At 45.8% G+C, this 12,298-nt stretch overlaps 1 protein-coding gene across 1 annotated transcript in view; it reads left to right on the forward strand.

The window, feature by feature from the left end:
* Positions 1 to 6,639: 6,639 nt before the first annotated feature.
* Positions 6,640 to 12,298, forward strand: part of PRMT3 (protein arginine methyltransferase 3) — a 110,729-nt gene continuing 105,070 nt past the window's right edge. The window contains exons 1-4 of the mRNA XM_065403650.1: positions 6,640 to 6,749; positions 6,834 to 6,969; positions 8,290 to 8,372; positions 11,918 to 11,967. Coding sequence (XP_065259722.1) covers positions 6,725 to 6,749; positions 6,834 to 6,969; positions 8,290 to 8,372; positions 11,918 to 11,967 — 294 coding nt within the window. The 5' untranslated portion in view covers positions 6,640 to 6,724. The remainder of the gene's footprint in view (positions 6,750 to 6,833; positions 6,970 to 8,289; positions 8,373 to 11,917; positions 11,968 to 12,298) is intronic.

The following is a 12,298-nucleotide window of genomic DNA, read 5'->3' on the forward strand; positions in this document are numbered from 1 at the left end:
TGCTGTCAGCCAGGGACCGTTTGGAGAATGGTTGCTGTCGAATTTGTGCTTGTGATTATGTTATTGACTAAGTGTAGAGGGAAAAATAATTTATCTAATGATTTTAAGTCATTTCCATTTATTGCAACTAAGCCTTGCTGCATAAAGTTGGAACCATTTGGCTTGCAAAGGGTTCTTGTGTAGATGAATTAAACAAGAAAATATGTTTGCAAAGGGTTCATACTGTTTCCTAGTCTTAGGGATTCCTTATTATACATTATATAGGAGAAACCCTATAGAAAAAAATCTTTATCAGTATCAATGGTTGATTTTGATAAACAATGTTTGAAGAGTCACTAGTAATATGATATACCTCAATTTTTATAATCAGAGATGGGTCCAAAGGAGACCTTATAAAATAATCTACCCCCTTCAAACTTCACTGAGGTGGTGCTTTTGATGTGGAAATTTTAATTTAACATTCAGACATATGGTTTTGGTACTGGGTCAGATGTAAAATTTAAGAGGCCAGTGTTCTGGTTTCAATGTCACAAAATCCTTTGACTTCTTCACAGGTGATTTTTTTGCCTGAGGTAGTAGAAGTTTAGAGTGACTTCTGTGATTCTGGAGTTGAGTAATTTGAACCAAAAGCCTACTCAGAATCTAATCTGGATCCAAACACTTTAGATTTTTTTTTTATCTATCCATTTATAAACTGTTCTTAGTCACTGCTATTGTATTTAAGCCCCTTCTTTGCTTAAAAGAGGAGTAGGAAAGAAGATGAAAGCCAGGTTTTGGAGGGGATACTAAAATTCCCTGGGCCAGATTCTGTTCTCAGTTACACCCCTGTAGATCTAGAATTACGCCACTGAGAGCAGTGGAGTTACTCAATTTACTGTGCTGTAAGTGAGATCAGTATCTGACTTGGTCCCAATGTGCTAATAATTAGAATTTGGGCCAATAGCCCAAATACTTGAATCACAAAAAGTAATGCTGGTGTTCCCTCTGGTGGTTGTACAATGGCAAATAACTAATAAGCACTGTCCAAAGGGCTATATATAGACTAACACGGCTGCTACTATGAAACAAGAATTAAAGGAGATTAAAAGGAAATACATGACAGTATCTTTCTATATGAAAACCAAAGTCCCAAACCTGCATTACTTTATGTTGGGTTTGAATCTGTTTGTCACACCAAAAAATCAGTATGCATCCCTCTGGAGCTGTGCCAGTTTGTTAACCAGGTTACAGTGCTTAGCTGACATTACCAGTGCCAGAAGGGTGCATAGCATGTACTTATTGTTGCAAATAGGAGGTGTCACAGTCAAATAGAGTAGCTGGATTTAAAGGGAAGGCCAGATAATTTCATGGACCATATTAATATTTGTAACTATGCAAATTTAAACGGAGCAATCAACTCTGGTGCTTGAGGGCATATGATCACTGCAGGGGGCAGGAAAGGAGTCCAGTTCCTCCACCTTTCCTCTCTGTGCTTTATTGCACAATTGGTGCTTGATCCAATTCCAATTCAAGTCAATGGAAAGGCTTCAGTTAGCTTCACTGGGAGATGGATTGAGTTTGTCAGGCAGAGGGTCAATCCGAATAGTAGACTTAATAGGCTGTGTCATACCAGGTCAGACCAATGGCCAATCTTCTTTGATGGTGGTCCTCGTACTTTATATTCATCAGTATTTCATATTGCAAATTAAAATAATTTTGAAAGCTATTGTACCTTTTGAATGAAAATTAAGGATCTTTGTTGCAATAAATAGTAAAAAGCTGGTGCCAAACTTTGAAACAGTTGATTTTTCTGCCTTTTTAGATATTTAATTTCTTTTTAACTAGTCACAATGACACTCATCTTTGATAAGAAAGGGTGAATCACTTTGCTTTAATTTCCTTTAAGAAATAATTTAAATCCAAAAATGGTAACTAGCATTATGTTAAGTGCCTGATTTTATTATTCTAAGTTCTTAGCAATAAGATAAGTAGTAATAATTATAACATATAATTATAGACCCTCAGCTTGTGTAAACTGGAGTAGTTCCATTGACTTCAATGATGCTATATTGATTTACATCAGCTGAGGACTTGGTCCTTTATCTCCCTCTTTCTCTGTCACAGATGTACATACATATGTACTTGATGCCATAAATTTACACAATGCTTTTCAAACATATAGTAAGATGCAATCTGTGTCCCAAGCAGTTTACAATCCACATATACACATGTGATTTTATACACGCACACACATACAGTCAACTGAGGCAAGGATTGTTTGCAAAGCACCATGTACATGTATATATCAGTATTTGAGTAGAGTTTGTATGGACTTCAGATGGGCACTGCAGATGTCAAGGAGGCCAGAGAAGAGGAGTTATCTGGAATCAAGACAAGAATCAAGTAAAGAAAAATCTAGAGCTAGGCAGAGCAGTCAATCATAGAGTGGCAAAATATGGCAAATACCAAACAAGATGTTAATAATGGCAATTTCAGCAATCACTTATGAGTCTTAATCTCCTGCATTATTTTTTTTTTGCATTTATTTCCCAGTCACATGTTTACTTATACCATGATCCCTGTCCCTTATACCACTTGCCTTGTACTACTGTAAAAAATAATGGCGTGCAACTCTTCTGCAACAAAAAGGCAAAGAACAGTGTGGCCATTGATGTATATTACAGACTAGTAAATATACTTGATTCCATTATTAATATTTTTGTTACTACTGACTCCAAGTCTTAAAAAGAGGCTATGTAAAGTAATGTTTTATGATACCTATTAACAGACACTGAATACTGTAAAATCAATATGAATTAAAGTGTATTGTTTAATAATTAGTACTAAAGTCCTGTGCCTAAACATGTTTTCTGCTTATCAAATATTTGTTAAAATATATTTAAAGTGTTTCTAAAAATAACAGCTGCTGCATATTTTTTAATGTTAGAAAATGTAACATGCACTCTCCCTTTCTTGATTTTTGTTTTGTTTTAAATGGAATCCGGTCCTAAATTAGGATATGTATTATTTTTCTTAGACAAATTTTGCTATTGCAGGTTTGGCTCTTAGTGTACTTGTTTTTCCTCTCATTCCCCACAAGGTGGACTCATCAGCTTTCTGGGCCCGGTAAACATACAGATGAAAACATTTAGTAATAGAATAGCATGAATTGTACAGTATGTGTTGTTTTTAAAGTAAATATTATTGCCACCTGCAAAAGCTCAAAAATCATGAGTAAGTAAGTCACCTCCCCTCCTCAAATAATGAGGTTTAATTAAACAATTCTCATGTCTGACCAAACATGTCTTGCAGAATATTTAGCCATAAAGAGTAACCTGAGATATCTATAGAAAACTTGTAACTGGTCAAGATTCATAATCATTGCAAGATGTATGCACAGGTAATAGTTAAGGAATAATGTATTTATATTGAAACCATGGTTTATGGACTTGGAATAAAAGTTAATCACCAGTGGATATTATGTCTGTGATAGCCCATTTGAACAGGAGGAAGTTGTCACCCCATGCTGCTTAACAAGTGATGTAATCAAGACTAAATTGTCTAGCCTTGCTCCATCCCAAAACTTTTAATGGAAAACCATCAGAGCCCACTGCAAACAATCAAAATCACTTAAAGGTTAAAAAGAGGAACATTACAACAGACAGAGACTCACCCTGATGGTTTACGCATAACACAGAGTGGGAAACGGCACTCTGCATCCTTTAACTGAGGAGACATCTTGGGGAGCAGGGATGGTCTCGTGAAAAACTGAATCCTGGTTCTTGTAAAACCAGCCAGCTCAGCTGCAGACTGAACTTGGTGTGGGGGGGACCCCTATTTTATGTTTGTGTTTTATGATTTTGTTTTGTATGGGAACCATTTGTTTCCCTATACTGGGATAATGAGGGTTATATACACAACAGGGTGCAGGTGGGAAGCAGAGGGCTGTCCCTGCATAGTAATAAAAAGTTGACCTTTCTTCTTCATATGGCTGATGTAAATGTAGAGCAACAACTATAATTTTACATGCAGATGGGTAAGCCAGATAATTGTGTCTGGAGTAGCGGAGTATATTGCTGTGATGCCTCCATATTTGTGAATTGGGCATTGAGTTCTTATAGATTCCATGGTCTGTTAATAAAAAGACTGAACAACAACAAAAAACAAGCCTGAATGTGTCTGTTGCCCAGGGCACATCGCGCACACAGTGTTAAATCCCCCGCATCTTTATGGCACTATGTAGTAGTTCTGGGCCGAGGTTCGGCCCTCAGCGGGGCTGTGGGGTATCCCACCACCTTGCTCTGGTCCGGCGGCAGTCTGGGACCGCAGACCCACAGTTAGGGGCTCAGGCCCGTAAGCAGGGGCTGAGCCAAGAGGTCAGACCGCAGGCCCTTAAGCAAGGGCTGAGGCAAAGTCTATAGCAGCCCAGGCCCTAAATCAGGGGCTGGGTCAGTAGCACATAGTCAATCAGAGGCCCAGGCACTTAAGCATGGGCTGGGTCAGTAGCACATAGTCACTCAGAGGCCCAGGCCCTTAAGCAGGGGCTGGGTCAGTTTGTAGCAGCCCAGGCCCTAGGTCAGGGCGGGGCAGCAAGCAAACAGGTAGTCAGAAACCCAGGCCTTTAAGCAGGGGCTGGGTCAGTTTGTAGCAGGTCCCAGCCTCTCTAGGCCAGGGAACAAAGGGGGAGTCTGCCACCCAAGGAGTGGGTGGCAGGGGGGACGCAGGCCCTCCCACTCCACTGTGTCCCAACCCGGGGCCCTAGCAGCGGTGGAAACTCGCTGCTGTCAGTGGGGATCCTGGCCACAACACACTGACATCTGCTCTGGCAGTGCAGCACAGTAACCCCCCCGGTTTCTTTTCTCAAGACTAAACATGCCCGGTTTTTTTTTAAACTTTTCCTTCTAGGTCAAGTTTTCTAACCTTTTATCACTTTTGTTGCTCTCCTCTGGGTTCCCTCCAATTTGTTCACAATTTTCCTAAAGCTTGGTGCCTGAAAGTGGACACAGAACTCCTGCGGTGGCCATCCTAAAATGAAGCAGTGTGATACAATTACCTCCCCGGTCCCTACCACACTGCTGCCAACACACCTGAGAATATTAGCTTTCCTCGCAGCTGCATCACATTGCTGCTGACTCATAAGCAGGCGGTAATCCCTGAGACACCCCCCCCCCCCCCCCATCCTTTTCTGCAGCAGCACAACTACTGCCTAGGCCAGTGGTTTTCAAACTGCGGGTCGCGACCCAGTACTGGGACACAGACTGTAAGGCACTGGGTTGTGGTGGCTCTGGTCAGCACCGCCAAGCGGGCCATTAATAGTCCTGTCGGTGATACTGCCCGGCTAAGGCAGGCTCGTGCCTACCTGTTCGACACCACGCTGGAAGTGGGCAGCAGGGGGGCCATGGGGCTCAATGCGCTGCCCCGGCCCTAAGCACCAGCCGCCAATGGGAGCTGGGTGGGTGGGGGCAGTGCCTGCGGGTGAGAGCCATGTGGAGCCACTTGCGTAGGGTGACCAGATGTCCCGATTTTATATGGACAGTCCTGATTTCGGGGGCTTTTTCTTATATAGGCACCTATTACCCCCACCCCCGCCCGGATTTTTTATACTTGCTATCTGGTCACCCTACACTTGCGTGCCTCCACCTAGGAGCCGGACCTGCTGCTGGCCACTTCTGGGATGCAGCACAGTCCATGGTGCCAGGATAGGCAGGAAGCCTGCCTATGTATGCCTGCGGCACTGCTGACCGGGAGCCTGTGCCCCAACCCTGAACCCCCTGCAAACCCAGAGCCCCTTCCTGCACCCCAAACCTCTCATCTCTGGCCCCAGTCCAGAGCCCTCACCCCCTCCCAAACCCCAACCCTGTGCCCCAGCCCTGAACGCCCCCAAACCCAGAACCCCCTCCTACACCCCAAACCGCTCATCCCCAGCCCAGACCCCCTCCCCACACCCTGAACCCCTCATTCCCGGCCCCACCCCACAGCCCTCACCCCTGCAGCCCAAACCTCTGTCCCCGCCCTGAGCCCCAAAAGCCCCTGCCCCAGCTCCGTTGGGTCGCAGGCATCAACAATTTTCTTCAACTGGGTCGCCCTAAAACCACTGCTTGGGGCAGTCTCTCTGCACAGTGGGGCAAAGCGCGGCCCGGCCCCGCGCGGACGTTCAATGCCCCGAGGCGCTCCGACACCAGGGTGAGGGGCCGTAGGTAGCACGGTGGGGGTTCGAGCCGGGCTGTCTGCTCCCGCCCGAGCCGGGTTGTCTGCTCCCGCCCGAGTGTCCCCCGTTGCCGACTCCGCCCGCGCAGCCTCCCTAGGGCCCTGCGAACCAGGACAGCCGGCGTGATGCTGAGCCCGCGGCACTGGGGCAGTGCGGAGACACCGCACACACGCACGGGATGAGCCCGGGATCCTCCCCGCTCCCCGCAGCCAGCTGGGCCAGCGCCCCGCCCCCCTCTCTCACACTGGCCATGGCGTTTACCCACCCGCTGTCTGGGGGCTATTCCCTCGCCGGGCAGCAGGGGTTGCTCAGCCGAGCAGTGGCCCCCTCCCCGCAAGCCCTTGGAAGAGGAGCCCCTCTTGGCCCATTCTCCTTCTGGCGCCGTAACCTCGGCCCCGCCCCTCCACGCACGTTCTCTACGAACCCTATTGGGCGATGGATGTAGCAACAACCCGGAAGTGGGGGCGGGGCGGCCGGTGTACTCTCCGCACGCACGTGGGCCGGCTGCCGGAGCGTGGCGCGCTCCGTGGTGTCTGTATGTGTTCCAGAGCAGCCCCCGCAGGTGGGTACCCAGGCAGCCCCGGTCCCGTTCCCCCGCCCCCGGGGCAACGCGCGGGTCGCTCACATCTTTCCCTTGTGCCCGCAGCTCCGGGGCCCGGCCGGCCGCCGGTGGCGGAGGAGGAGGCGGAGATGTCGGAGCTGTCTGACAGCAGCGGCGAGGAGGCCTGGGAGGACGAGGAGGACCTCGCGGAGCGGCAGACCCCCTGCCTCTTCTGTGATCGGTTCGTGCGCGCAGCTGGGGAGCTGGTCCCCGGGAGCTGGGGGGCCGCGGAGGGAGCGGCTACCTCGGCCTCTCGTGGCTGCTTCTGGCTTGATGTTGGGGGTGGAGGGGCCCTTGCGGCAGACCGGGCACTGGTGGCTGGCTGAGAGAGGCCCCGCGAGCGGCCTGCCGTAGTCGCTCCCCAGTTGTCCGTTGCTCACTGGGGTGATGCCCTTCATTCCCCCTTCTCGCACCCGCTTGCCTCCTAGAACCAGCCTGGCAGCTGGGGCCTGCAGCGCCTGCTCCGAACCCAGCTGCCTTCAGACGAGCGGTTTGTGTTTGCGGTGCTGTTTTCTCAAAACAAATATCCTAGGGCACGTTATTCCTGCGTGTTTTCCTGTCAGTCGAGCCCAGCTCTGCTGCTGATTTGCTGAGTGATTGTGGGTAACTTATGCTCCCTTTCTGTGCCCCTGTTTCTGTTCCCATTCACGGTGTCTTGTCTGCTTAATTCCTATTCCAAAGTTTACGATCTGATGCTGTAGGTTTCTACAGTGACTCGCACAATGGGTCTCTGATCTCAGCTGGCACTTCTAGTTGCTATTGTAAAATATTAATATTAACTTTAGTTTGTAGGTGGGAATAGTGATGGGCACAGGTTGTGAAAATAAATAGATCAATAGTTTGAATTTTGGAGTTCTTTTGCTAGAAAGATACAGAGTCCACATGGACAAGGTTAAAGTAGGGGGAAATCGTGTTTTTAAAAAAGATTGTGTTTCTGGGAGGAAAACAAAAGACTATCTTTCTCTTTACTCTATTCCTCAGCAAATAGAGGCTTTTAGTCTCATGTGACATGGGTGTCATGTTGTTTGGAGTGTCTTATGATTGCCTGCCTCAGGGCAGACTCAAAAGCAGGGCAGACACCCCAAACTGGAGGTATGTTCCACAATTAGATTTCATTAACCCAGGACCAGATGTGAACTCTTCTTTACCAGTTAGCACATTAAAATCATAGCCTGACATCTAGCTTTTGTCAATAAAATTAATCCTGTGGAAAATTTTAAAACAAAAATCTTGGTGTTTGTCTATCACGTTATCTCAAAGCACTCCATAAAAAACAATTAGGCTACACAGCTTTGTTGTGGTAGGTAAGAAATATTTAGGCACCACTTAATACTTCCTGTACTAAAATGCAAAAGTTTGTTTAAATGATTTGTAGCAGCAGTATGGGATAGGTTAGTTCTCTTGCATGTATGTCACACCTCGCTCTAAACAATCTAAATTTAAATTAGTGTTGTTATACTATTGACTCAATGTATATTCATCTCTCTCTTTTTACCTGCAGGCTGTTCAGTTCTGCTGAAGATACATTTTCCCACTGTAAATCGGTGCATCAGTTTAATATTAGTAACATGATCCATAAGCATGGTAAGTACTTCTGTGATAATTTTTAACGCTTTGCCATGAAATGACATTTTATTTAATTTTTTTTTTTTTTTTTTTGTGGACCAAGAAAGGAAAATCGTTTAAAAAGAACAAAAACCTCTTTCTGAAGACTCGGCAAACAAAACACATTTCTGTCTGGGCCATGTATGCCCTACTGAGCCTAATAAAATTCCTACACAATATTTCCATGTTGGGCACTTTTTGTCCTTTATATCTATCAGTAAAGCTCTGTCTAAACTGTAGACAGAATCAGTTAAGTGTGAACAGTGTCTGACAGTTACTGCTAACATAGCTGAGCGCATCTACCGAGGAGCCATCTTCCCTTCTTAGCTCTTTCTGCTTTTTCATACCTGCTACACTGAACAGCCATGTTTGTACTTGGGCATTCTAAGATCTGAAAATGCCTCAACTGTTTTTCACCAGATGCAGTCCCATCTACATTTATAATTCTACTGTTGCCTTAAAAAGGCTGTTATCTTTTTGACACATTGGTGTTTAGATAATTTTAAATAAGACCTATTTACACTGCAGAATAGAACTGCTTTATGGTGTCAGGGCAGTCATGCTGTAACCAGGGTCCCTGTCATGGTTCTACAAGTAGTGTAGGATAAATCTCAGAAATTATCTATTAGGGAGAGAGTAGGATGTGGATTGGATGTGAAGAGAATAGGGAGGAGGCTTCGAATTAGTTTCTGCAACTTTGACTTAAAACTTTCAGAACCCTACATTCCTTCTCAACCCCCACTTTGCTTAGCATGCAGGCAAGGGTTGCAGATGAAACTGGATGGACAAGGATCTCAAACAGGTTATTAAGAGAGCTTGCAAGTAACGAAAAAGGGGTGGATCAGCCAGGAAAGCTACCTCTTGAAGGTCAGGAAGTATGGGGTGTGTGTGGGGAGTGATAACTGCCAAAAGCCCAAGCAGAATTGGATCTTACAAAGGAAATTAAAACCAATAGTAAAAGATTCTTTAACCATATAAATAAAAAGAAAACACCACTAAGCACGGAGGATGGGATGGAGATTAAAGTACTGTAGGTATGGCTCAACACCTATACTAATACTTTGCCTCAGTTTTTAAGAAGAGTAATCAGGAGTTTGGGGGGCAGCGGCAGGGTGACTAATGAGGATGAGGATATAGAAGTAGAAATTACTACATCTGAGATGGAAGCCAAACTCAAACAGCTTAATGGGACCAAATCAGGGAGCCTGGATAATCTCCATCCAATAATAAAGGAACTACCACATGAAATTGCAACCCCAATAGCAAGGATTTTTATTGAATCTCTGAACTTGGAGATCGTGCCCTGACTGCAGAATTGCAAATATAGTACCTATGTTTAAGAAGGGGAGGCAGGGGAAGTGATCTGGGAAACTACAGGCACATTAGTTTGACCTCAATTCTATGCAAAGTCTTAGAACAAACTTTGAAAGTAGTTAAGGAAACAGAAATAAATGGTAATTGGGGTAAAATATAACAAACCTTTACAAAGGATAGATGCGCCAAACCAGTTGTCTTCTCAGAAAGATGAGGTTGATTTTCTAGACAAAGGAAATACAATAGATGTAATCTACCTGGATTTCAGTAAAGCATTTGCTACAGTTCCATATGGGAAATAATTGTTAAATTGGAGAAGATAGGGATTAATAGGAGAATCAAAAGGCGGGTAAGGAACTGGGTAAAGGGGAGACTACAATGGGTCATGCTGAAAGGTGAGCTGTCAGGCTTGAGAGAGGGTACTGGTAGAGTTCCTCAAAGATTGGTCCTGGGGCCAGTTTTATTTTATACTTTAATTCATGAGCTTGGCCCAAAAATTGGGGGTGTCCTAATAAAATTTGTGGTTGTCGCAAAGTTGGGAGATAACTCCCATATGGAGGAGGACTGGAATATTATATAACAGTGATCTCCAACCTTTTTATGCCCAAGATCACTTTTTGAATTTAAGGGTAACCCAGGATCTACCCCGCCTCTTCCCTGAGGCCCTGCCCCTTCCCCAAAGCACCACCCCATTCACTCCATTTGCCCCCCCCCCGGTCACTTGCTCTCCCCCGCTCTCACTCACTTTCACGGGGATGGGGCAGCGGGTTCGGGAGAGGGGTGGGCTCTGGGCTGGGGCTGAGGGGTTCGCACTGTGGGAGGGGGCTCTGAGCTGAGCCTGGGGCAGGGGGTTGGGGTGCAGGAGGAGGCAATGGGGTGTAAGCTCTGGGAGGGAGTTTGGGTGCAGGAGGGGGCTCTGGGCTGGGCAGAGTGTTGGGGTGCAAGAGGGGGTTCGGGAGAGGGGTGGGCTCTGGGCTGGGGCTGAGGGGTTCGCACTGTGGGAGGGGGCTCTGAGCTGAGCCTGGGGCAGGGGGTTGGGGTGCAAGAGGAGGCAATGGGGTGTAAGCTCTGGGAGGGAGTTTGGGTGCAGGAGGGGGCTCTGGGCTGGGCAGAGTGTTGGGGTGCAAGAGGGGGTACGGGGTGTGGTCTCTGGGAGGGAGATTGGGTGAAGGAGGGGGCTCTGGGCCGTGGCAGAGTGTTGGGGTTAAGGAGGAGGTACAGAGTGCTGGCTCTGGGAGGGGGGGTCAGGGCTGGGGTTCAGGGTACAGGAAGGAATTCGGGGTGCTGGCTCTGGGAGTTGGGGTGTTGCCTCCTGCTGGGCAGCACTTACCTCCGGCGGCTCCCGGTCAGCGGCTCCCGGTCAGCGGCGCAGCAAGGCTAAGGCAGGCTCCCTGCCTACCCCATCCCCACGCCGCTCCCAGAAGGGGCCAACGCACCCCTGCTGCCCCGAGGGGAGGGCTCTGAGTTATGACAGAGAATTATTTCCCAGGTATCTGTCTGGTAGGTTTTACCCATATGTTCAAGGCTTAACTGATTGCTGTATTGGAGGTAGGGAAGGAATTTCCTCCCAGGTCAGATTGACAGACGGGGTGGGGGAGAGGCCTTTCATCTTTCTCTGCAGCATGGTTTGAACTAGAGTAAATGATGGATTAATATAGAAACCGAACGGAATAGTTCTGTTGCTGTCGTTGTATAGCGAATATGGGATATGTTTAAACCACTTTTGTTACTGTGCTACATAGCCAGTTTAAGGGATTGTTTGTCATAAATTAGTCCTAGCTGACAGAATTTATTCAATAATTAGAAAGCTGCTAATGTGTATCAAAATTGTCATGGGATAAAATACCAGCATTTATACTCAGGTTTCTAGCCAAAGAGTCTTACTATTGATGTTACTGTGGATGTTGCTGCCTTTCTCAGCAAGCCAGGTGGAAAGCTAAGTGACAGAATTCCCTGTTAGATAATCTATGTTTACATGTGTTCAGTTTTTAGTGTGTAGCAAATATAAACTGAAGACCGAATTAAAGGATCTGACACTTAAGTCCTGAAGAAAAATATCAGAACAATGTAGATGGCAAATTAAGATAGGGACACTGCACTGAATAATATTGTGCATCCCGGGAACACTGGCCAATTGAACAACTAATTAACGTTCGCACTATTGTCAAATATGTGATTTTAGTGTTACATGAGCTTTTTTTCTTTTGCAGCACTTGAGTTTTATGGATACATTAAGCTAATAAACTTTGTTAGAATGAAGGTAAGTGGACAGTTTATTACTTTAATTTTTTACTTTGTGCATGGGGAAAAACAAATATTTTGAGTTTGTTTTTAATGGAATAATCCTACATTAAGTCTCTAGAAATAAGTAATTGTGGAAATTGTTTTAAAATTTATAAATGAATTTATGCAGATCTCTGAGCAGCTTAAGTGGTTTTTAGTTTTTAGTTTGTAAAATCCACCTTAAATAAATTTAAAAATATTTTAAAATTGAGACACAAGATTTATTCATTCCAGGGCAATGTTTCTTGTTTCCTATAAAGTCCAAGTAATTGGCCTTCATGTGGTTGTGCTGCATATTGGGATTTGAC

Source organism: Emys orbicularis, chromosome 4 (genome assembly GCF_028017835.1).
Source record: "Emys orbicularis isolate rEmyOrb1 chromosome 4, rEmyOrb1.hap1, whole genome shotgun sequence".
Classification (NCBI taxonomy): Eukaryota; Metazoa; Chordata; order Testudines; family Emydidae; genus Emys; species Emys orbicularis.